Genomic DNA, 25,494 nt, shown 5'->3' with positions numbered 1-25,494 from the left:
ACACCCAGCCCATAAGCTTTTTTTCTACTTATTTTATTTTTTTTAAGATAGAGTCTCGCCTTGTTGCCCAGGCTGGAACGCAGTGGTGAGATCTCGGCTCACTGCAACCTCCGCCTCCTAGGTTCAAGCGATTCTCCTGCCTCAGTCTCCCGAGTAGCTGGGATTATAGGCGTGTACCACCACGCCCAGCTAATGTTTGTATTTTTAGTAGAGACAGGATTTCACCATGTTGGTTAGGCTGGTCTCGAACTCCTGACCTCGTGATCCACTCACCTTGGCCTCCCAAAGTGCTAGGATTATAGGCATGAGCCACTGCGCCTGGCTCTCTACTTAAATTTTCTTTTTTACTTTGTAAGCTTTTTTGTTAAAAATGAAGACATAAACATACACATTCGCCTAGGCCTGCACAGTGTCAGGTTCACCCATATTACTGCCTTACACCCCCACATCTTGTCCCATTGGAAGATATTCAGGGGAACAACATGCATGAAGCCGTCATCTCCTATGATAACAATACCTCCTTCTGGAATACTTCCTGAAAGCCTGCCTGAGGCTGTTTTACAGTTAACTTTTTGTTAATAAGTAGAATGAGTACACTCTAAGTGATTAAAAGTATATAGTATCATATGTATATACAGAAAATATATTTTATATATATATATATAAACACATCCCAGTAACAGTTGCTTATACTAGCAAGTATTATGTACTGTACATAATTGAATATGCTATACTTTTATACAACTGGCAGCACAGCAGGTTTGTTTACACCTGCATCACCACAAATACATGAGTAATGCATTACACTAGGACATTACAACAGCTATGACATCACCAGGCAGTAAGAATTTTTCAGCTCCATTATAATCTTATGGGACCACCATTGTATATGTAGTCCACTGCTAATCAAAATATCACTGTGTGGCACATGGCTATATTTTACATTGATATTTACACATATATATGTGATATGTGTGTGTGTGTATGTATTTATATCTATACTGAGAGAGAGAAAGCACATGAGACTGCAAGGAACCATGAAAGAGATTCATAGAAAAAAGATTTGGAAAAAAAAAAAAAAATGCACCACCAGAGGGGTCATCTAATGATCAATGAATAACAACTCATTTTTATTCTTACACTTCACCATATTCTTCAGATTTCTTCTATGAACAGATATTACCTTTGCAAATATAACCATAAATATGCTATTTTAAAAAATCAAAAACCTTTCGCAAGGATGAACCATATTTGTTTACAGTGTTATGTCCACAAAAATTTTGTTCACATTATTTACAATACAGATGGCCCTCAACTTACCATAGTTCAACTTATAATTTCTTGAGGTTATGATGGGTTTACTGAGAAGTAATCCATCATAAGTCAGAGAGCTCTGTATGACCTCTATGATGGGTTACAGTTTCTATTGAGCTTTCACGCCATCATAAAGTCAAAAAATCTTAAGTCAAACTATAGTAAGTAGGGAACCATCTGCTATGTCACTGGCATCAAATTCGTTTTTGACTTAGGGTATTTTTTATTTACCATGAGTTTAGAGAGCCATAACTCCACTGTAAGTCAAGGGGCATCTGTAATTAGGAAAATACCATTTTCACTGCTTTACATAGCCTGCTTGCTTCTTTTCCTCAGAGAATAACTATGAAGAAAAAAATAAGTGACATGATTACCCTCTGCAATTTCCACTCGGGTTGCTCACTAGTTCCATCATGTCCTATCCTTATCTTATATATGTTTCCAATGCTTCTTATTTCAACCTAAGTGAAATGCAAAGAAGAAAAAAATTATCAGAATGTTTTAAATTAAGCACATTAAAAAATTCTTTCTCTTTACACTAAATGCATTTTTTGTTCCTAATAGTTAAAAAGCTCTCAGGAACTCTTTCAGAGTCTAGAAAAGAAGTGCCCTCAAGAAACAATCAGTGAACTTCACAGACACAGAGTATGAGACAGAAATATCATGAGACTTGACTAAAAATATGCAGAAAGAGTCAAATGAGAGAACAGGATGAAGAACACACATATGCTCAGTTCTCCGACTACCACACATTTCTCACTGGAAGCCAACACTTTCTGAGTTCCAATGACAGAAAGATGGGCTTGTATTTTAAGAAATAAAAAAAAAAAAAAAAACAATTTTCACCAAAGAAAAGCTAAATAAGGTGATTTCTACAAGCTTAAGGAAAGTGTGAGTCTAGAACTTCCTTGTACTCTGAAAATCCTGTCGTCTTTGATGATACCTAGGTTAAGATATAGATGTTCTACGTTCAAGGAAGAAAAGCAAACCTGCCCACAGAATATGGGTGCTGCTTTAGTTTTTGATGAGGACCAAGAGTATTTGTTAATCCAGGTAGCACTGTGGAGAACTGGCTTTGGAATCACTTGGAGCTCAACTGGGAGCCTGACTGTTGTAAACTGAGTAAAATATGTTTTTTTACTTCTCTTATCTTCAATTTCTTTATCTGTAAGAATGGTCACATAATGCTTATGGCATAAAATTTTCAGTTCAACTAAATAAATGTATATTGAAACAATAAACAATATGCGAGTCCACAGGTATGCAAAGATGAAAATGATGGCACTGTCTCTAACTTGGAGAAATACACAGCCTAGCAAGGGAGACAGACTTATAAGCAGATATTTTTAGTATAATAAAATATGTCCAGGTCACTGAACTGTGAGAATTTTTTTAAAATGTAATATACCACCTTATTACTTAATGGCTTACCTAATAGCCACTGTCATTATTTCTACTATAGGTACCAATCTATCTCTGCAGACTAGAGATATAAATAGGTAGGCACTTGCATATTATGTCTGACAAGACATTGCCTACCTATGGACTAGACCCTGAAAAAGCTGGGGCAGTCAAATCACCTAGAAACTATCAGAACTCCTCTTTCATACCCAGTTCCCATACTTACAATTCTTTTTTTTTAAGTGCCCACCACCACTTTCCCCTACAGACAGCAGCAGCTAGAACAGAACTGGGCCTGTTTCAATACCAGGTCAAGAGAAATTATGCTGGTGTCAACTGGGAAGAAGGAAAATAGGGTTGTTAATCCCCAACAGCCAATTTCCCCCACTTCCTTATTCCCAGAGCTGGTTTCCGTGGCAGAACTCAGAGGCTAGCTCTTCCTCCCAGAGAAAGCAGGAAGTTATCCTCCGGTTTGAGGCTACTTTGTCTCTAAAAGGTAAATCACACTTTAAATATCCTTTCATTGTCCCAAGAATCTATTAGCACTTAAGTGTAAACTTCCTTTCTCCACAATTTAAGTGAAAACAATAAAGGGATATCTGAACAGTCTGGTTACCAAGCATATGTGACTTGATACCTATCTGCCTGTTACTGCAGAAGAGCAGAACTAATTGCTACTCAGCTCCGTGCCAGCCAGGCGGGAAAGACTTGATATTCTTGTCCCTTACAATCCACACAGTCACCCTGTGAAGGGTAAGGCTCTTTTAAGCATCTACTTTAAAAGACAAATAAACTCAAAGAGGTTAAGTCATTTGTCTAAGGATACACAGCTGGATACACAGAAAGTTCCAAAAGTAAAATTTGAACCCAGGTTTAATAAAATATCCCACATTGTCCTCAAAAATGGCTATATGCTCACTTCAGGACTGGAAAGAAGGAAAAGAGAATGAAAGACAAACTTACAACTGGCAAATGATGCCAATTAAAAGGAACAAGAGAATCAACACTCACAAGAGGAGAGAGAGTAGAAATGTGTCAATTCATCCTAATTTAGGATTCTCAAACTATCATAAGACCCCAGTCCCAGAGCCCATTAACCCCTAGGCCAATGCTTCTCAAACTTTAGTGCACACACAAATTACATGGGGATCCGGTTAAAACGCAGATTCTGATCCAGTAGGTCTGGGATGGGAACCAAAATTCTGTGTGTCTCACAAGCTCCCAGGCAATGCCCATCCTGCTGGCCTGGAGTCCACAAGACTCTACGCTCCTGGAAACTTCCACATGTAGCCCCAATCTCCACCACTGAGGCAATAATTTAGAGCTATTCACTCTTCACAGTAAATGACAGAGGCTGGTAGAAAACATATCTTGAGCCATTTACCAGCAGAGCGAGAGTCCTTAGTGCCAGCAATCTGTCCCCTATAGAGCACTTCCCATTTACCGGGTGCAGTGCACGACACACAGCTTCCCAGGCATTCTTTAAATTCCACAGCAAGGTTTTTAAGTGAGTATTATTACCTACCTTGTACTAAGTAGGAAACTGAGGATTAGAAAGGATAATCAGTCTATTTAAGGTCACAAAACTAGTGAAAGGGTGATTTGAACCTGGTCTCTGACTCCAAGGCTTCTGTTCTTAACCAGTTTATGAGTTTTACTATATGTCAATAGGATTCCTTTTTTAATTTATATACATTTTCTCTTTTTGTCATCACACTATCTTAAAATTTAGAAAGAAAAGATATTATTGCCTGTATTCTATACATAAAGATAATGCTAGCCTGGAGAAATTAAGTGGCATATTCAAGGTCACATAACTAACATGTGGGAAGCAAGGACTCTAATCTAGCTTACCTGATTTGCAGTCTAGTGCTATATCCAGCATTCTCAACCTTGGCTGCACTTTAGAATCAGTTGGGGAACATCTGAAAACCTCAATACCCAGACTGCACCTCAGGCAAATTAAACTAGAATTTCTGGGGGTGGAATCAGGCATCAGTAGTTTTTAAAGCTCCCTGGGTAATTCCAATGTGCATCAAGACTGAGAATCTATACCATTCATTCCAAGATTTGACCATAAGTAAATTTTTCAGAAAAACATTGATAGGATTTATCAGCATATAAATACATATACCACAAGGTATATTATGGGAAAATTAGATTTTTGTGGGGTGGCTTAGGGATCTAACCATACACACACATTCTGAATTCTAAACAATTATCTTCAAATAATCTTTTGAAATACGTATTTGTATAAGGAGCCAAAGTGCTCTTCCACAACTGCAGACAACTGCTTTTCTTCAGTGAAAATTAACTTTAATGATTACAAAAGTAGAACGACAGGCTTAGGTCTGAAAATCTAGAAACCATTTGGGTATTAGTGATTGCCAGGTACTGTAGCCCCAAATAGCCTTGGGTTCCTGGCAACACAAGTTGTCCTCAATCATTCTCTATTCTCTAGTCAGCCTTAGGATGCAAAAGGAATACCCTCCAGAGAAAATGACTGCTGTTTAACAGTGCACCAAAGAGCTTTCACAGGCAGTGGGGGTGGAAGGGTGGATTAGTGAAGTGGAATGTAATTGTCCTAATTGAAACTTGGCCAAAGCTCTGAGGAACTAGGAGAGGCAACCAGCCACACGCAAACTTAAGCAGCCCAGTGTTCTCTGACTCTAAGAAGTAAAAGAGAGAGAAATTAGAATGGGCATGGGCAGAGCTTCAAAACATGGCCTGTGAAGATGCCAAGGAAATTATTTCATTCTTCAGACTTTTTTAATTAAAAAGATGAAACAAATTTTATAAAAAGAAAATAATTTCACACCTGTATAGCTCAGCTGAGCAACATCTATAAGTATATGCAAGTATATAAAAGAAGAGTTTTCATTACCAGAAGAATCTCTACACAGCATATAAGTTGGTTATAAATTGAGTTGAAGTTGGTAGTTTATAGGGCCAGTTCCAAATCCATGGTTTGAAAATATACTAAAATAAACTGTCTTTAAAGAAAGCAGTTTTTTCTACAACTTTCCTTGCTCGAATAAGATATGTGAGCAAAGCCGGGCGCGGTGGCTCAAGCCTGTAATCCCAGCACTTTGGGAGGCTGAGACGGGCGGATCACGAGGTCAGGAGATGGAGACCATCCTGGCTAACACGGTGAAACCTCGTCTCTACTAAAAATACAAAAACTAGCCGGGCGAGGTGGCGGGCGCCTGTAGTCCCAGCTACTCGGGGAGCTGAGGCAGGAGAATGGCGTAAATCTGGGAGGCGGAGCTTGCAGTGAGCTGAGATCTGGCCACTGCACTCCAGCCCGGGCGACAGAGCGAGACTCCTCCTCCTCAAAAAAAAAAAAAAAAAAAAAAAAGATATGTGAGCAAAAATATTTCCTTTGATTGTTACAATAAGCATTATTAACTTACAGGCATTCTAAAAGACCCGAGATTCATTTTAATAGGAGACACACACACACACACACACACACACACACACACACACACCTCTACATTACAGAAATGCCTTTGAAATGTTCACAGGAAAATATCACAGTGTTGTTTACCTGAAACTCATCCTCCTGTCCTGGAAGGAAGAGCTGCTCTGAGCTTTCCTTGCGAAGACTTATTGGCCCAGTGACTCCTTTATCTCCATACACCCAGAGAGTGACATTGGCTCGAGTTCCTGTATTTCCCGTCAGCACTAACACCCTCCATTCATCTTCTGACAGAAGAGTCTTACCACTTTGGAAACGTCTGATTTCTTCTATGGGGGAATAAAGCATTAGTGGCAGATCAGATACAACATCAGGCTGACAGAATCCTTTGTCACATTGGAGCCAAAGGACATGAAAACTGGGCAGGGTAGGGTGAGGCAAGCAAGAGGCACTGCACTGTGAGGACTCCAGGGAGCTGATTTGTGCTTGTCTTCTCACAGCAAAGTTCTGGTCAACTGACATTCAATCACCCAAGTAAACTGGATTCAAACAATAAACATCTGACCTACCTGGCAATCTTTTACTTATCCAGGAGGGCAAACTGGAGTTTCTGTCCTATGTCCACAGATTTTTCATAAAGCTGCCTGCTTGACTTACATATTTTATATAGAACTACCACCATATAAAGTAATAAAAAATGGGAATTAAAACTTGTTTTCACATACGATAAGTAAGTGGCAAATTGAGGGCGGAGAAAAATTTTCTGAAATATTTCTGAAAAAATAAAAAAATACCTTACTGGAGTGGGCAATGGAAAGGATTTGGAACTAAAGAGAGAATTTTCACACATACAAATGGTTCCTGAGGTGCTCAGAGCAGTTGTCCACGAGAGCAGGGCTGCACAGCACTTGTGTTTCGCAATGCATCCTCTAGCAACCAGCAGTGCCCAAACACAGCCACTCCTGTTTGTAAAGAATGCCATGACGTCCCAAGCTAGAATGGCTGTCTTCTTCACACTCCCTTTCACCTGTGGTCTCCTCTGAGGAGATACTGGGCCAGGCACTGCTGAGGGCATCTCCCATGCTACTCTGCACTGGTTGTCTGAAAGTACCCCAACAACTACACTTTAATTCTTAACTGGTATTTCCACCTTGAAATTTTATACACCCAAGATGATGAGGTAAAAGTTCTCTACGTCAAATGGTTAAAAGGTAGCCAGAGCTGATCTCCTTCCTTTAATTCTGTAGCTTGAAACTGTAGGTAGCCCTAGGCAGCACTTAGGATCTTACCGACAATGATGACAAGCCCAGCAAATATGAAATTATTCCTGCTAAGCTATAATGAACTAATTTTAAAATAAAAACCATGCAAAAATATACAACTAAAAACAAATGCTATGAAAGAACTGACATTCATTTTTTAAAGTTTTCTCTAGAATGTGCTGGGTAATCTCTGTCAGTATAACAGCTCTGGGTAATCTCTGTCTGTGGGAGTGACTGAACAATTTAATTGTTTTTAAGCTCCTAATATATGCAGGGTTCTGTGTTGCACCTTTCATATGCATTTCTCATTCAATCCTCATTCCAAACTCTTAAGGTGAGTCAAATTATGATGTCCATTTTAAGAAGAGGAAAAGAAGCAGGGAAATTAAATAATATGGCCGAGTCACATAGTAAGTAAACTGTGGGATGTTTAACTGCAAAGCACCTGCACTTAAACAAGCTTAATAACCATTCTGTATTCACCTAAACATAATTCACCAGGATGAAGCAGTGCTGCTAGCATGTGAGGTTTTCTTCTGCGCTGCACACTATCCTAAGCACTTAACATTCATCATCAAGTCACTCTCACTCAACCCTCATACTACTTCTATGAGGTGCTGTCCCCTATTAAGCAGATGGACAAACTGGGACTCAGAAGTGAAGTGACTTGCCCAGAGTTACACAGGAAGTAACAAGGAACCAAACTTCAAACCCAGGCAGAGCAAGTGTGAATTCCACGTCATTTACATCAGAAGTAGCTGACTTGGAAATGATCACAAAAATTGGTCCAACAAAATTTTATGACATGATCTAATTTTTAAAACTCAACGTTACATGTGAACATTTGGCCACTGTGCCTGACATTTCTAGTCAAATACACTTGGAATTTCCTCAGGCCCAGGCAACTGCATTACCAGATCTCTACTGACAAAGACTCCACAGCACATCCATGAGTTCCAGAGAGAAATTGGTGATCCTAGATCAATGGCGAACATTATAGGATGTCGATCATTCACTCACTCACTATCTTGTGGATATCTTAGTCATCTAAAAGAATCACTTTTACTCAATTCGAGAAGACTTTAGTTCCTATTAATTGCTGGGCATTGTGTTAGGCTCACTGCTCTCATAATAACAGAACTGACGAAAAGTTTGAAAGATAAATAATGAGAGTCACGCCCTGGAAATACATGCTATCCAGTGGTGAAAACAGACATATAAATATCTGGATTTCAAACACTCAAATACCTTCATGGAAAACAAACAAACAAAAAAAACTACTGAAAAGTTCCAGTGTAGCAGAGGGCAGGAAGTGAGTAATTAAGGAGTGGGCAGAAAAGGCTGCACAGAGGAAACCTCAGTGCTGGATGTAGGAAGATGGCTCAGAATTTTGCAGAAAGACAGGAAGAGCATTCTAAACAGAGGGAACAGCATTCCCAGCACGTACGTGGCTTGAAGCAGCAGACATGCTGGAAGAACTGCAGGTGCCACTGTTCAGTTGAACATAAGATACTATATGTGAAGAGGAGAGACAGAAACGTGAGGATCATGGAAGGCACTGGTCAAGCTGGAAGGGAGTTGGCACATCCTTTTGCAAGTAAGAGAGAACCAGTCACAATTTTAAAGTACGGTGGTGGCATGAGCTACGTATTAGAAAGATAGGTCTGAAACAGGGTGAACTAGAGCAGGGACAGACTGAGGTAGGAAGGCCACTGAACAAACAATAGACACAGGACAGTGAACAAACATACAAAGAAACAAACTCTGAAATGAAATCAAGAGACCACGGTTATTTAGTCTGAATTTTTTTCCATGTCTGTGCATGAGTGAACACAAATCTATGTGTGTATGTGTTTACCTTGTTTGTTTTTGTTTGATTTAATCTGCAAATGAGTTGATGTTTTCTAAGGTCCCTTATTCCTGCATTAACATGTTCTTGCATCACTTGCACAAAAATAACACATTGTCAAGGTACACTCATATTATAAAAATTGATGGCTAAATATGATATAATCTATAATACAGAATGATGTATTAAAGTTTGTACTGTTATCAATTAAATATGAATACCATATAATACCACGATCTTTTGGAAATGAACCAACGTCCATTAGTCTCAGACTATAAATTTCTGCTGAGAACTGAGAACCATAAAAGCAGTTGCTTTTGTTGACCAGAAGTTTAAAATACTCTAAGCTAGGAAAATATTTAATGAGGACCCTGGATTAGTCAATAGGCTTCTTCATGGTCACCCTGAATAAAATCTATGGTACCTAAGATGTATTCATATGACTCAAAAACATCCTCTGTGAGGGTGACTGAACAATTTATTTAAACACCAATCAGGTTGACTCAAACCAAAAAAAAAAAAAAATGTTAATCTACTTTGTGCTGCTGCTAGTCCACTGAAGCTCTAGTGGAAAAAATAAATTACTCATAGAAATAAATAACAAATTAGCTGATTCTAATAGTTCATGGGTTGATTAAAGTTGAGGTCAGCATAAGCATGAATTACCTTCAGAGTCTGGCCATAAAGGGACAGCTTGTATAGCCTCTGTATGCTATTCCAAGATAATATTTGAGAAAGCTGATTTATTCTAACATGTCATTGAAAACAACTGAAAACAAATGCTTCCTAATATCTGATAGTGTAATATCAGATATTTAAACCCTAATTTCAAAACATATAAATCTGAAAAAAATAAGACAGTGAAAGCATTCCCCTGTAGTTATCTTGCAATGGATGAAATCTATTTCTACAAAATTAACATAGTCTTGTTATATTCATAAATTTCAGTTTCTCAATTAAGGGATACAAAGCACAGGATGCATAAAGCTGGTGCAGATAACTACCATAGAAAACAGAATCAAATAATCAAAGGCATCCTAACATGCTTGCACACTGGATTAATACCAAGAAGATAAAAACTAACCAGTATCAAGGTAAAGGTCTGTGGCTTGGTTGAAACATCAGTTATATGTTTTACACTGAAAGGATATTATGAATAAAATATCCTAATGATGTTAATATAAACCAGAAATGCAATAAAAATGCCCAAAACATGTATTCCAAGCTGAGACTGTATCAACTGATCTATAAGGTCCCATAAAAGGAATACCATTATTCTAAACTGTTCAGATTATATGAGAAGACAGGTTCCTACTTGGAGATTCACACTTTAAGAGAAATATTCATAAAGGTGAAGAGTCTAAAAACATACATAAAAAGAAACTATCAAAGCAATACATTTGACACAGATGAGAATATACTAAAAAGAAATACTGAGAATCCACTTTTTGGTATATTTATATACATATAAGACGAATATACTAAGAGGAAATGAGACTATACTAAGAAAAAACAACACTGGTTGTTTTATAGAAGAAGATATTGACTTTTTTATAAGCCAAAAGAATTTATGGGTAGCTTTTCTGCTCAAGATAAGGAGGTACTTTCAAGTGATTAGGATGATTTGAAATGGAATGGTTTATTTCTGCACTCTTCCTATGAATCTCTATGTTGCTTATGATGTGTCAGAGGTCTCTTCAAATCCTCAATCTATGATGAATGAAAACTCACACTACCTTTACAATATAATTTACGACACCATGAGCATTAAAAAAAATAAAACTATATTTCGCTCTGGATGCCAAGTGCTATTTTTTATATTAAAAGGGACATAAAAATTATGATGAGAATAACCATTAATATAATTAATATAACTACTTTGTAATTACATTTATGGGAATTATTCTAATGAAATAATATATAGATGAGCATCCATTACAAATTATAAGAAAATAGGTAAATATGTTATGCTACATCAACACAATGGATTATTTATAGCTATTAGATTTTATTAAAAATATTTATTATGAAAAAGTCCTTAAATGATTAATACCTTCTATAAACTGAGAAAGTTACAAAATGATATATTTAATATAATCTACAAGTGTGTATAAATACGTATATACACAAGTATAAATACATTTTTAAGTGATCTTTGGGGAAGTAGCAAGATGATATAATTTTAAGATTTTCCTGTATGCTTTATGTATTCTAATTTTTTTCAGAATGCAATTATTTTTAGTCAAAGATGACTACCCAAAAGATTTTTCAGAATAAATTTACTGACTACTGTTTTTAAGGAAGACTTCAACTAATAGATTTTTTTCTGCCCAGGTTTGTTTTTAAAGTATTGGCACCTAAACACATTTAAGAAAGAAAATGCCATGGCTGAGACCTTGGCCCAGATTAGGATTTGCCTGGCAACACTGTGGAGCCTGCCACCACAAACAGATGATGGACTGGCAGGATGGCTGCACTGCACTGTTCAAGTGTCCATGCACAGAGACAAGTGACTGGAGCTAAGACTTGCATAACATTCATCTTCCTGGGTCTTGATTTTCTCATTCATAGAAATAGGTAGTTGCTGGAAAGATATCTAAGGGCAATTTCAGTTCAGAGCATCAAATCATAAGTCTTCTCTTTTTATATTCGGTTTGAATGTGTTTAAATGCACTGTTTCCAAACTTAAAATTATGCAGAAGTAATGCGTATTCTCACTTAATTTTTAAAATATGAATTTCCAAAGTATTTATGAATAATATGGTGTCTTAGATTTGTTTTAAAATAATTAAATGAGGACATTGTAGGGCATAGCAGGAAGGACCATAACTAAAACAGGACTATGCCTATGTTGATCATTATTGAAGCTGAGTGATGGGTACATGGGGGTTCATTTGTCCATTCTCTCTACCTTTGTATGTGTTTAAAATTTTCCATAATAAAAAGGTTATTCTAAAAAAAATAAGATGCCTTCCTCAACCCTCCCCCCCACCCTAACAAAATTAATATCATAATGCAGTTTAGACCTAAAGGAAAGCCTTGCAAATTTAATGATGCTATATCTCTACTTAACTACTACAAAATAACTATTTATCATATATGTGCTATTTTAAGTTCTAAATTCTCTTGCCCCTTTGATGTAGATGAGAAAAGTTCCATCTTTCTCCTTAATAAATAAGCATTTTGAATGGAGAGAGAACAGTTTTATTTTTTCTATAATTCCTCATTTCCAAAACTATACATCTTGCCCTATCCCAAAAGTGGATGGACAAATATAGTCTCATTCTTAAGGAACTGAAATTTGGTTTTAGATATCTTTAAAAGTAGAAAATAAGTTTTCTAAAGTGTTTTTCAACGAACATATTTTAATATGAATGGCTAATGTAACCCAAATCTATCTTGACAGCTAAGCTGCAAAACCAAGAAGAAGATATTTCTTTCAAGAGGTAACTTTTAACTATTGCAGTCCTTTGATAGAGGTAGAAAAAAGACAACTAAAGGGAGTCATGATCTAATTACTCAGTAACAGATGAGAGAGAGCCTTCTAGGGAAAAATATTCATACATAAAGACATTTTTTCCTCACTTAAAGTCATGGATGCTATAAAACCACTCCGACTACAAACCGAGAAGGCAAAATTTAACCATATCATGGGCATTTTATAGGTGGCATTTGCCTTACAGGAGCCTCATCATCTGGACTTCCCAGATTTCATATCCAAGGCCAAAATCTGACAGGTCAATGTTTTAAAAAGTTCTTGAAGAAACTGAGCTCAGTCTCCATTTTCTCAGTCTTTGGCCCACTCTCCATTTCCACTGTATTGCCATTAACCAAATGAAGAAACTTATAAGTCTTTTTACAATTAATTAATGATTTAAATTTTATTTTGTGTCTCATATGCCCTGGGTATTTCTTTCATCTCAATTATCAGGTTTTAGCCTTCCATTTCTGTGTGATTGTTTAATGTTTATCTGAACAGCTCACCTATCAAATTCAAGAGGGCAGAGACCAAGTCTGTTTCAGCTATAACATCTGACATTTAATGGGCACACAATTCATATTTAATGTTTAATTAAATGAAATAATTATTTGAAAAGGTTTAGGTTTATCATGAAGCCTAATTTTGTCATTTTTACAAATTACTTGGCCTGCCTCAATAAAAAAATTCTTAAAAATTTCACAATGGTAACATTTTAAAAATATTTTTGCCAGAACAAATTTTCATAAGACGTATAGAAGGTTTTCTCATAAGCATTTTGCCACTCATTTAAAAAGTATTTATCCCCCAGGGATTTCGGCTAGCATGCTATTTTCAACCAAGTCAAATTTTACTTGAGGTGGCCATCCCTGATTTAGATACCATTACTTCCTGACACAAGACTGAATTCTGCTGTGAGAAATTTTAACTAAGCACATATTTCTCATTCAGTGTGATTCTTCACACTGCTCCATGGATTCATGACATGACATGGAAATAAAAAACTGAGACTAGTCCTTTGCAGCAAAAATCAAAAGGCTAATTTCTCTTCCCTATGTTCATGTGCTAATAGCTTAGGATGGTCAACAAGAGATGTCTATTATATTACTATCTGAAACAAAAGCTAGCATTCCCAATAACTAATTTTTAAAAATCACTTTTTTAAAGGTAACATTATAATTTATCTGTCTCCCAAGACGGGTTTTTAAAAAATGGTCCCCCAGAGACGGTCCTCTATTTCATTTTACCCAAAGACGACTAGATTCTGATACACAGAATTTGTCAGATATCATACATTACACTTTCCCATCAGATAAAAGTTAATACATTTAAGAGCAAGAAAAATGATCAAACTAATATAGAAACTAGGAATTTAAGCCTCTGGGACCAAGAGTACTTTTTTTCAAGCTTCACTTTCTATACCAGAGAAATAGAGATTATTTTTGTCGTTGCTTAGACTTTGGTGAGAATTTACCATTTTTCATAAAATATATTCATAAAATATTGTGTAGGTAATAGTTCAATTGATGTTATAATTTAATACTATCTTCTTTTCAACACATTGTTCTGGATGAACATTAAATTTAAGACAAAGAAACATTTAAAAATATATGTATTCTTTATAATATAAAATTAAGGCATAAAAAAGCAAGATAACAGCCTACAAGCAGTCCATGTGGTATAATATAATATATGCTATAAAATAATTTAATAGTGTTCCTGCGATGGCCACAGGAAGAAATAATGCAGGCAAACAAACCAAAAGTAGGAAAGCAAACGCTGTGGCTTACTTGCAGTTGAAGAAGGTAAGGGACTCCTATCCTCAGATTCTGGGGGTACTTTTTTCTGTTTTTTTGACTCATGGGTCTTTTCGTCTTCTTGGCTGGGTGTTGCAGACATTCCCATTGGGTTTTCTCTGCCAACTGAAATTAAGATTTTAAAAGATGCCATCCTTTCAAAATCACTTGCTGCTTCTCAGAATACTCACCATATGTTCAGCTATGCAAGTTTAAGTTTTGTCATTGTTTCCATTTCAATGCCTAGTCAAATCTCTTTACTCAGAATTACGTAGTTAACAGAAAATGACTTCCTATTCTTACCAGCAGGCTGTGCATAGATGGCATCCCTATAAAACCTATTCATTGCTTTGCAAATCCGAACGATAGTTTAACATCACAATATGAATCAAACAACTTATTCAAAATGTTTTTCTTATAGATTCTAAATGGGAACTTCCTTAACAATCTTTTACTTTGCCTTCCTCAAAAGGGGAAACTAAAATGTCATTCAAACAGGATTTCATGTGACCTTACGGAAATATGTGAATCAACAAAATATACACATATCTATAAGCCATGAAAAACATTAGCTACTTTTCTACCTTTTACTTAGAAGCAAGTTGTTTTGGAGTCTTGTTTAGAAATAGGTATCTCTAAGTTAAATAATGACTTCAGCTTTACAGTATATGCTCCTAAGTGCTATTTATATTTAGGATTTCAAATTCAAGTTGTTTATGTTCATTTTCTAGGATCAGGCATAGGCATATTGTTTTTAAATGGTGGTAGTTCACACTATGAATGGTTTTAGGTTCTCATCAGCAATAAAAAATTATGTAAATTTCTGATTCTATATGATAAAGAGTAATAACAACTACTTCTTAATACCACAATTGCAGTCAACGATGTAAGATGACACACAAAGTAAGAAAGCATAACAACCTCAAAGGTATGCTTAGTAGAAATTAGCAACACTTATCACACAGGGTGATGGTGCAGACTCTACAATACTGGTGGCTGAAGAACTGTCCATGATTACACTGTTATTTATATCCTTCAGGTGTTATATCATTTCAGACAATAATAAGCTTTTAAATACTAATCCTTATAAAACATAGTTTTTCCATGTGGTTTATATACAATAAAATGCTGAGACACTAAAAATTGATAATAAAGGAATTTTAAAACATTAAAAAGAAGATAGAAATAACTAGAAATATGTTCATAGAGAATAAATAAGTAATTGTAGAGGAAAAAATTAAGATTCTTATATATCACTAAGAGTTCATTTACCAATGTAATGTAGAAATACAGAATCTACAAAAAGATAAACTATCTTCCAGTCACTGCATAGCACTAGGAATAAATCAGTGTATAAGAAATGGCTTCTGACATTGATGGGGTTACAGCCCAGAGAGAGAACACATAAACATGACCTCTGATAGATACTGATGAGCTCTTTAACTGACACAAGCACAACGTGCATAGGGAGCACAGAGGAGAAAACAATTAATGTGCCAGTCCATTAGAAACAAGCCCAAAAAGGGTTGCACAACAGGGCCAGTCTATGCAGAACTGTGAAACGAGAATGAGCATTTTACCTCTCTATCCTCCCCACACTGGCTTCTCATTAATTCTACCTCCGCTTCTCAAAAAGTACACCAATATCTCTTTATACGACACAGTAGTAGGGAATTCAGAAAGTGGAGGACATTTTCTGGAGATGTCATCCAGCACCTTCCTATCCCTCTGTAGAGAAGGCTTCCCACTTTGTCTTTAGGCCAGGTGGGTTACAGAAAGATGTTCAAAAGCCAAGTACCAAAGTGACCCTCCAATAATACAATACTCTGAACTGGAGCAACCCTTAGTAGCTCTTTGTCTGACTTTTACAATTTAAAAAAAAAGTGAAAACTCTATCACTAGCAATGTAAAACAAAACCTGTGGTGAAGGTGAAAGAACCAGAGCTGTCTAGGTAGAGATGTTATCAAAAGGTGTATGTTACCTATACAGCTGGATTTGGATGATTAATGGCTCACTTCAGGTAGTACCTCATTATATCCAAAATTTAGGCTATATCAAGATCTACCAGACAATAAAGGCAGTAACTCTACAAAATCAACTAGGAAAAGTCTTTTGTTTTATTGAATACCTTCTATTTTAAAAGTAAAACAAGTGAAAACTTACATAATAGCAATGATTATAGTGTCACATTAGTGCATATATATTTTAAATCCATATAGTCTATTTTATCATCTGAAACATATTTCGTCATATTTTTCTAAGACTGTAATATACATAGTCAGAATTTTATGAATTGGATATATGACAGTATTTCATTTAGGTTTTTATGGTTGAATGATCTTAGCAGACTAGAATGAAGCAAAAATGAAATTTCCAAACATATTTTAAGGCAAACTTCCATAAGATTTGAACCTGAAAGAAATTCTTATTGTAATAAAAATGTAACATCTGAACCATATCTTCAGTCCTGCATTTTTGAGGGGTTACTAATAGCCAGAGTCTCATGATCTATATACAGAGGATGGCTCATACCATAAAACTGGGCTGGAATTAGAGCAAGAGGAGGCAAATTTCTGTGCAAAAGTCAAGTCTCTGTTAAAGTACTTCTAAAAACTTAGATAGGTTCACTCTTTCCTAAGTATTCTATAAAAGTAATAGTACACTGAAGTTAGTGAAGAGTTACATGTTATATTGATCTACAGTTCTTTAAAACAATACCTGGCAGTGTGGTCTTACTGTATGGAATTATAAATGCAGGTTTATTATCTAGAGGAACAGAATGAAGAAAACTTTCAAATTGTCCAAATATACAGATAATCAATGGAGAATCTTTTCCATAGGCTCAGTATAATAACTAATCACATAAGCCCAAGGGGTCAGATCTTTTCACACTTTCTCCTGTATATACTGCGAATATAAATTCATGAAAATAGAGAATGAAGAGGTTTTACTGCACACGCTAGCAAGAACAGCTAAATGGTAGTGGGATAAATGACTTTTATTATAAATTCCCAATACACAGTAAATTAAACCAAATCCTTGCCAAACTCTAGATGAAAAAAATCAATCACAGAGAAATGAAATATGCAAAGTGATTAAAAGAGGTGATGAGACGGAATCTCTTGTCTTTCAGGAATCTATCGACTCTATTTAAGTGATAAAAGAAAATATGACGTGAAGTGCTCTTCCTCTCTTTAATAATCATAACAGCAAATACTTGCACAGCACTTGCTGAGTACCAGACACTATTCTAATCATCTTACATATGTTAATTCATGTAATTCTCACACCACAACTGAGTGAAGGCACTCTTGGTCCTCATCTGACAGAACAAAGGCAGGTGGTCCAAGAGCTGTGAGAGCATACCACTGGCAAAGGTGCCCTCCCAGGACCTGCAGTCTGGCTCTCAAAGCCTGTGTGCTGAAATCCTACCCTTGTCCATCTACCCTGCTATACTTCTGAGCCTCTTGCTGTTTGGTGGGTGGAAACTGTCAATGAGACTGCCCTCGTCCTCGGCTGAGCAGAGCTGTGCCCTCCACGTGATTGTGTGCCATGTCAGACCAGGCAGCTTGTAGACATTTACTTGAGGTGCAGCGGCTTCCAAGAAAGCCAGGACCACTCATTCAGGTTGCATGCCTGGGGGCAACAGGTGGAGTCTCTTGAGAGTAACCTTATGATTCTCTTCCTACCACAATCTCTTACCCTATCCAAGTCCCCTTACCACTCAGGGTACCTCACAACTTTAACTCTGCTTAAAGTTTCAGCTTAACGTTTTGGGGGGCTGCTCTATCTCTGTATTGTAATATAAACAATTCAAAATTCCCAAATGTTTTTGGGAGTGAACTTTTTTGGCATAGTAGGTTCAATCTATCATATGTAGATAGTCTAACATTCTATTGGGAGGCCAAGGCAGGCAGATCACGAGGTCAGGAGATCGAGACCATCCTGGCTAACATGGTGAAACCCAGTCTCTACCAAAAATACAAAAAATTAGCCGGGCATGGTGGCGGGTACCTGTAGTCTCAGCTACTCGAGAGGCTGAGGCAGGAGAATGGCGAGAACCCGGGAGGCGGAGCTTGCAGTGAGCCGAGATCGCCACTGCACTCCAGCCTGGGCGACTGAGAGAGACCGTCAAAAAAAAAAAAGTAAGAAAGGGGAGGGGAGGGGAGGAGAAGGAGAAAATATTCTAAAATAATAAAATGACTTGGGGAATTACTGTAACCTTTTCTTTTTTTTTTTTTTTTTTTTTTTTTCAGCTAAGTGCAGTGGAGCGTTCTTAGCTCACTGCAAACTCCACCTCCCAGGTTCAAGTGATTCTCCTTCCAGTAGCTGGGATTACAGGCATGCACCACCACGCCGAGCTAATTTTTGTATTTTTAGTAGAGACAGGGTTTCACCATGTTGGCCAGGCTGGTCTCAAACTCCTGGACTTAAGTGATCCACCCATCTTGGCTTCTCAAAGTGCTGGGATTATAGGTGTGAGCCACCGTGCCTGGCCCTACAAACTTTTACATAAACATTCTGTCACTCTTCACAAAATCCCCTAAGATAGAGTTTTTAACACTCAGAAATCCTAATGGAATGCTCTTCTTGTGAAATTGGAAAGTATTATTTTGTATTTTGAAGAAATGTTGAAGCTTTCAAACCCTTCCTCAGAATTCCTAGGAATCATGAATCTTCAATAAAATTTCTAAAGCAATGTCTCTTGCATTCTTGTCCTTGTTAAAGCAGGAGGCTGCCTCTAGCAAATAGAGAAGAAAACAAACCATCCATGCTTTAGTAACAACTAAATTGTAGGCACTGTAAAGAATGGCGTTGTTTCTATTGGTTCTTTTAGTACTAATACCCTAATGTTGACAAACGTGGCTTTTTATTATCTCTCGCTTATGTCCTGCCACAAATTACGTTTCTTCTTCTCATTTCTTTTTCTATTATTTCAATCTCTTCTTTTTCACCTTTTCCTCTCTACCTGCTTCCTGGTCATTTCTGTTTTCTCCCTGTGCTCTTCCAGCATGGCAGCTGACCCCTGCTAGCTATTTCCCACTGCTCTTTTTCTACTCCTGTGTCCTTCTGCTGGCTTTGAAGTCACCTGTTTCCCTTCAGAGCTCCAGAGGCAGATGGCATATGCATTGTGTCAAGGCAGAATGCCACTCTGGGCCAGCCTGCGGGAAAATGAAGGGTGGAGGGAGTGGTGGTATGGATGGCAGTCAACTCAGGTATACTAGCCCAACAGTTTACAAAATTTTTAAAAAGGCAGCTAAAGTCTGAAAAGGAGTTGATGCAGATAGAGTGAAGAACACGGCCAAATATACCATCATGTTACATTAGGATCATTTTATTCCTATTCTAAGCTATCTTCTGTGGGATATTATATATACACATACAGTAAACGTGGACTCTCATAAGCCAACAGAAGCTAAACAAAAGTCAGACCAAGAAAATGACACAGATATTCAGTAAGCCAAAATTCAGGGAACCAAATCAAGCAAAAATTAGATAGCAAACTCAACTTCAAGATAATTGAAAAATATAATAAAGTTACTTTATTAGCCTTTGTGTTGAAACACATTTTAAGGTCTGAACACAAATACATGTTTAAATAATGTCCTCATATCTTCATTTCGATTTGCTAGAGAACATGAACTTAGATATGAGAGAAACCAGTTTCAAAATATTCACATTTCTGTCCTATCTTGAGATTTTTTCCAAATCCTATTTTTAATCCAAATCCCACTTGTGTTGATCTTTATTCCATCTCTTTTTATACTGCAACCATTAAAAATTAATAGCAATGAATCTGAGAATGTTTCTAAAAGCCTCATTCCTCCTCTCAGGGTATATGAAGCTATCCTTAAAAAACAAAGATTCAAACATGCACATGTACACAGACACACGAATGCACACATACAACTTTCAAAGTTACAAAGAAGTTCAATGTAGCAAAAACTCTATACCTAATATTAATTTATCTGAAAACTTGAGGCAACCGTCTTCATTATGTTTTCCTTCCATTGCTTCTGGAATGACAACAAACAAAAAAGCCTAACAGCAGAGATTTGCTTAGTAAAAATGTGATGAAATTTTCAGACACTGTACACAAACCATCATAAAGCAAACCAAAAAGCAAAGTATGTCAGAGTAAACATACATTGGATGACTTGTGGATAGAAGCAAACATTCTCATCCTTGGTATGAATCATTGGTTTTGCCTGCCCATCTGACTGAAGTCCAACAAACAATCCTGGGCTCTTCGTAGATTCCAGGCTTATGGATGCATTCTCCAAGTTCTTCTTAATTTTAAAATGACAGTAGACATCTCCTGTACCCTACAATCGATACAAAATGATTCAATAAATGTGAGCAAGTTCTAAAAGACAGAATTTAAAACCAGTCATTTTACAAGAATATAATTTTGTCTCGTTTCACATCACTATGATAAATCTAGAGACTTTTTACATAAATTGCCCTGTGTCCTTCATCCTACTTCACAAGATCCAGAAACAGAGACCACATGATGGGTTGAGGCAAGGACACATGCCTTTGGACAAAAAGCTCTGCATAGCGTAAGAGCTTCAACTAAGGAGAGTGTTGTGTATGCTGTATTTCATTTTAGAGTTGCTCACCTCTATGGGTGAATGTAGAACATTAAAATGTGGAACTTTTCTTTTAGAAAATACTCTAAAGTGGTGGGAAAAGGGCTATTCTTACCATAGGTCAATTTACTTTTAAATTTAAACTAATTTTCTGTGCTACTCTGCATTTTCCAGATTGAATTTTCATAAACAGCATGCACACAAAAGATGCAAAGACTGTAGAGGAAAATATTCAAGAATTGAATGCCTAGCAGTAATCTACACACTCTCAGATTATTATAACCTTCTCCCTTCTTTAAGCCATTTATAATCTATATTAGAAAATATTTCACCTTTCATTGTTTTAAAAGTTTCCTTACAGGATTTCAGTCCTAACTAATGAGTTTTATAAGGATGGATTAAAATTTCCACTAGTAACTATTATTTTATTTGTAATACAAATGATATTCTAGTCTCCACTCAAATGTGAGCTTCTTGTCAGTAAGAACCAAGGCAGTCTCTCTCTTTCTCTCTCTCTTTTTATAAATATAAAGTAAGCCATTTCTATCTTCTGTTCTTGTTCTAAATTCAATAAGATTCTGGCCTTGCATTGTACATGGTTGAGTAGAGAAGACAACCACATATACAGATAAAAAGTAGGGAAAGGTGAGCTAGGGGTAGGGATAGGAAATTTCAGGTAGAGGGGCACCATAAACTAACGCAGAGGGGCCATAGGCAGCATGGTGTATGGATGAACCTTAATGAAGCTGAACAATAGAGAAGGTAAGTGCAGAAGAGCAGCTTCAGTTTGTTTGCAGCATAGGAAGTTTAGGCCTTATCATAGACCATCTGTTTTCTTTCCTGAGATTCCCAAACCTCCTAAATGATGTATTTGCATACATTAAGGTTTACTCTTTGTGCTATACAATTCTGTGGGTTTTAACAAATCTATAATGTCTTGTATCTGTTATCACAATAGCATACAGAATAATCGTACTGCCCTAAAGATTCCCTAAGCTTCATCTATTTATCCTTTCCATACTTCCCTCAAATCCCTAGCAAACACTGATCATTTTACTGTGTCTATAGCTTTGCATTTTCCAGAATGTCCTACAATTGGAATGGGGTAATATGTAACCTCATCATACTGGCTTCTTACACTTAGCAATATGAAATTAAGTTTCCTTAATGTCTTTTCATGGCTTATTTCTTTTTACTGATGAATAATATTCCATTGTATAAATGTACCAAAATTTATACTTCACCTACTGAAGGACATCTTGGTTGTTTCCAGTTTGGGGTGATTATGAAAAAAGCTGCTATAAACATTCATGGACATGTTTAAGCTCTGGGTCTAGATTCATTTGTAGGCATATGGACATCCAATTGTTCCAGCACCATTTGCTGAAAAGTCTACCATTTCTCCCTCGAGTTACCTTTGCTAGGAGCAAACCTTTGTCAAAGATCACTTCACTGTATTTGTGTGGGTCTATTTCTAGGCTCTCCATTCTGCTCCACTGATCTTTGTGCCTTTTCTTTCATCAATACCACACTGTCTTTATTTTTGTAGCTTTATAGTAAATCATAAATTTAGGTACTTTCAGTCTTCTAACTTTGTTCTTCTTCAGCATTACGTTGGCTGTTCTGGGTCTGCTGCCTTTCCATATAAACTCAGGACCAGCTTATAGACAGTCACAAAATAGCTTGCTGGAATTTTGACTGGAATTGTATTGAATCTATCGATCAAGTTGGTAAGCACTGACAACAACCTTGAGTCTTCCAGTATATAAACGAGGAACATCTGTCCATTTATTTAAATTTTCTTTGATTTCTTTCATCAGCATTTTCTAGTTTTCCACATAGAGATCCAGAATATATTTTGTTAGATTTATACATTTTTGTACTAATATGACTGGCATTATGTTTTTAATTTTAAATTCCAATTGTTCATTGCTAGTATATAGGAAAGCAATTAAAATTTGTATATTAGCCTCCTACATTGCAACCTCACTATAAACACTTATTGATTCTGAAATTTTTTTGTTGATTCTTTGGGATTACCTACATAAAATCTAATATCATCTATGAGCCAAGAGAGTTTTATTTCTTCCTTCCCAATCTGTATACATTCTGTTTCCTTTTTCTGTCTTATTGATTAGCTAAGACTTCCTATATAATATTGGAGTGGTGAGAGATGTCCTTGCTTTGTTCCTGATATTTAAGAAAAAGCATCCAGTTTCTCACTATTAAGTATAATATTAGTTGCAAGTTTTTTGTAAGTATTCTTTTTTTTTATTTTTTATTTATTTATTTTTTAAATTATACTTTAAGTTCTAGGGTACATGTGCACAACGTGCAAGTTTGTTACATATGTATATTTGTGCCATGTTGGTGTGCTGCACCCATCAACTCGTCAGCACCCATCAACTCGTCATTTACATCAGGTATAACTCCCAATGCCATCCACCCCCTCCATAATAGGCCCTGATGTGTGATGTTCCCCTTCCCGAGTCCAAGTCATCTCATTGTTCAATTCCCACCTATGAGTGAGAACATGTGGTGTTTGGTTTTCTGTTCTTGCGATAGTTTGCTGAGAATGATGGTTCCCAGCTGCATCCATGTCCTTTTGTAGGTATTCTTAACCAAGTTGAGAAACTTCCCCTCTATTCATAGTTTACTGATAGTTAGTCTTTTTATTTCATCACCAATATTCAATCAGCCATTAGTATTCAGTAATCCACATGATCTATCAAATTTGACTCAAACTCTCCAGTTTTGTCATTACTTCCCAGACTGTAGGCCCCATCACCTCATTCCTAGATCTCTACAATCACTAACTCAAGTAAGGATAATATTTGTGAATTATTTAACTAATATATTTTCATTGCTAATTCTTCCAAGTTTCTCTTACCTACTAAATCAAAAATACTTATTGTGTTGGTGTAAGTAGAATCCAGCCTAGAGCTAAAAAATCTTTGCTCATCTTTGAGCTTCCAAATGGAAGTGTTTTAACAAATCTGCAGTAAATTAAGATTTAAAAAGGTGCTTTTTATTTGTAAAAGCAAGCTTTATTGAGAGAGAAAATGGTTGATAAAAGAAATTCCAAAATTGAACTTAATATTCCTAGAACCTGGAGGACTGGACACCTGAGAGTTTAAATGATGAAGCCACTGAAAAGGTAGATACCATATATTACATAGAGAAAACTGCCACCCCACAAGAAGAGAGGTGCATCCAGTTCTGAGAGGAGGGGCCTGAGATAAATGGCTAGAAGAGAGACATGGATTTTTTACATCAACTCCACTTGGAGTTGATTCTTGGTGTAACAAAGAAATAAGGGGCATTAGAATCATCTATATATTTTGGGAGAGAATCTCAACAGCAGAGGGGTTATCCCAGGAAACTTACACACTCCACTTAGAGCATCCCAGTGTTTAGCATAGTATTAGAGCACAATGGGGACATCCAAAAGGTGGATTCAAAATGTTCGAGGAAGGAGTCTGAGAAAGTAACACTGACACAGCTTCCTAGTTTCTCCGCAGCTCACATGGAGACATCAGGGGATCCAGAAGTTATCCCATGCCTTCATGGCAGACTGAATTATTGAGAGGACTAGTAATCTGGGAGAAAGCTGGATTTGCTACAAGATGCCCATTGAGTTAAGATCGTTAAGGAGGGCGGAGCAAGATGGCCGAATAGGAGCAGCTTCAGTCTCCAACTCCCAGCGCGAGCGACACAGAAGACCGGCGATTTCTGCATTTTCAACTGAGATACTGGGGTCATCTCACTCGGGAGTGCCGGACAATCGGTGCTGGTCAGCTGCTGCAGCCCGACCAGCGAGAGCTGAAGCAGGGCGAGGCATCGCCTCACTTGGGAAGCGCGAGGGGGAAGGGAGTCCCTTTTCCTAGCCAGGGGAACTGAGACACACAACACCTGGAAAATCGGGTAACTCCCACCCCAATACTGCGCTGTAACACCGGCACACCGGAGATTGTATCCCACACCTGGCCGGGAGGGTCCCACGCCCACGGAGCCTCTCTCCTTGCTAACACAGCAGTCTGCGGCAATCTAACCGCAAGGCAGCAGCGAGGCTGGGGGAGGGGCGCCCGCCATCGCTGAGGCTTAAGTAGGTAACTAAAGCCGCTGGGAAGCTGGAACTGGGTGGAGCTCACAGCAGCTCAAGGAAACCTGCCTGTCTCTGTAGACTGCGCCTCTGGGGACAGGGCTCAGCTAAAGGAGTAGAAGCCTGTGAAACGCGAACGACTCTGTCTGACAGCTTTGAAGAGAGCAGGGGATCTCCCAACACGGAGGTTGAGATCTGAGAAGGGGCAGTCTGCCTGCTCAAGTGGGTCACTGACCCCTGAGTAGCCTAACTGGGAGACATCCCCCACTAGGGGCAG

At 37.2% G+C, this 25,494-nt stretch overlaps 1 protein-coding gene across 1 annotated transcript in view; it reads right to left on the bottom strand.

Moving 5' to 3' along the window:
* Nucleotides 1–25,494, bottom strand: part of RP1 (RP1 axonemal microtubule associated) — a 323,400-nt gene that overhangs the window by 138,186 nt on the left and 159,720 nt on the right. Inside the window, exons 16-19 of the mRNA XM_023184239.3 lie at nt 20,671–20,848; nt 14,516–14,647; nt 6,266–6,465; nt 1,689–1,775 (exon numbers count right to left, since the gene is read on the bottom strand). Coding sequence (XP_023040007.3) covers nt 1,689–1,775; nt 6,266–6,465; nt 14,516–14,647; nt 20,671–20,848 — 597 coding nt within the window. The remainder of the gene's footprint in view (nt 1–1,688; nt 1,776–6,265; nt 6,466–14,515; nt 14,648–20,670; nt 20,849–25,494) is intronic.

This window comes from Piliocolobus tephrosceles, chromosome 7, assembly GCF_002776525.5.
Source record: "Piliocolobus tephrosceles isolate RC106 chromosome 7, ASM277652v3, whole genome shotgun sequence".
In the NCBI taxonomy this organism is placed as follows: domain Eukaryota; kingdom Metazoa; phylum Chordata; class Mammalia; order Primates; family Cercopithecidae; genus Piliocolobus; species Piliocolobus tephrosceles.
Note: the sequence above shows the minus strand (reverse complement) of the source record. Positions and strands in the feature narration are given on the sequence as shown.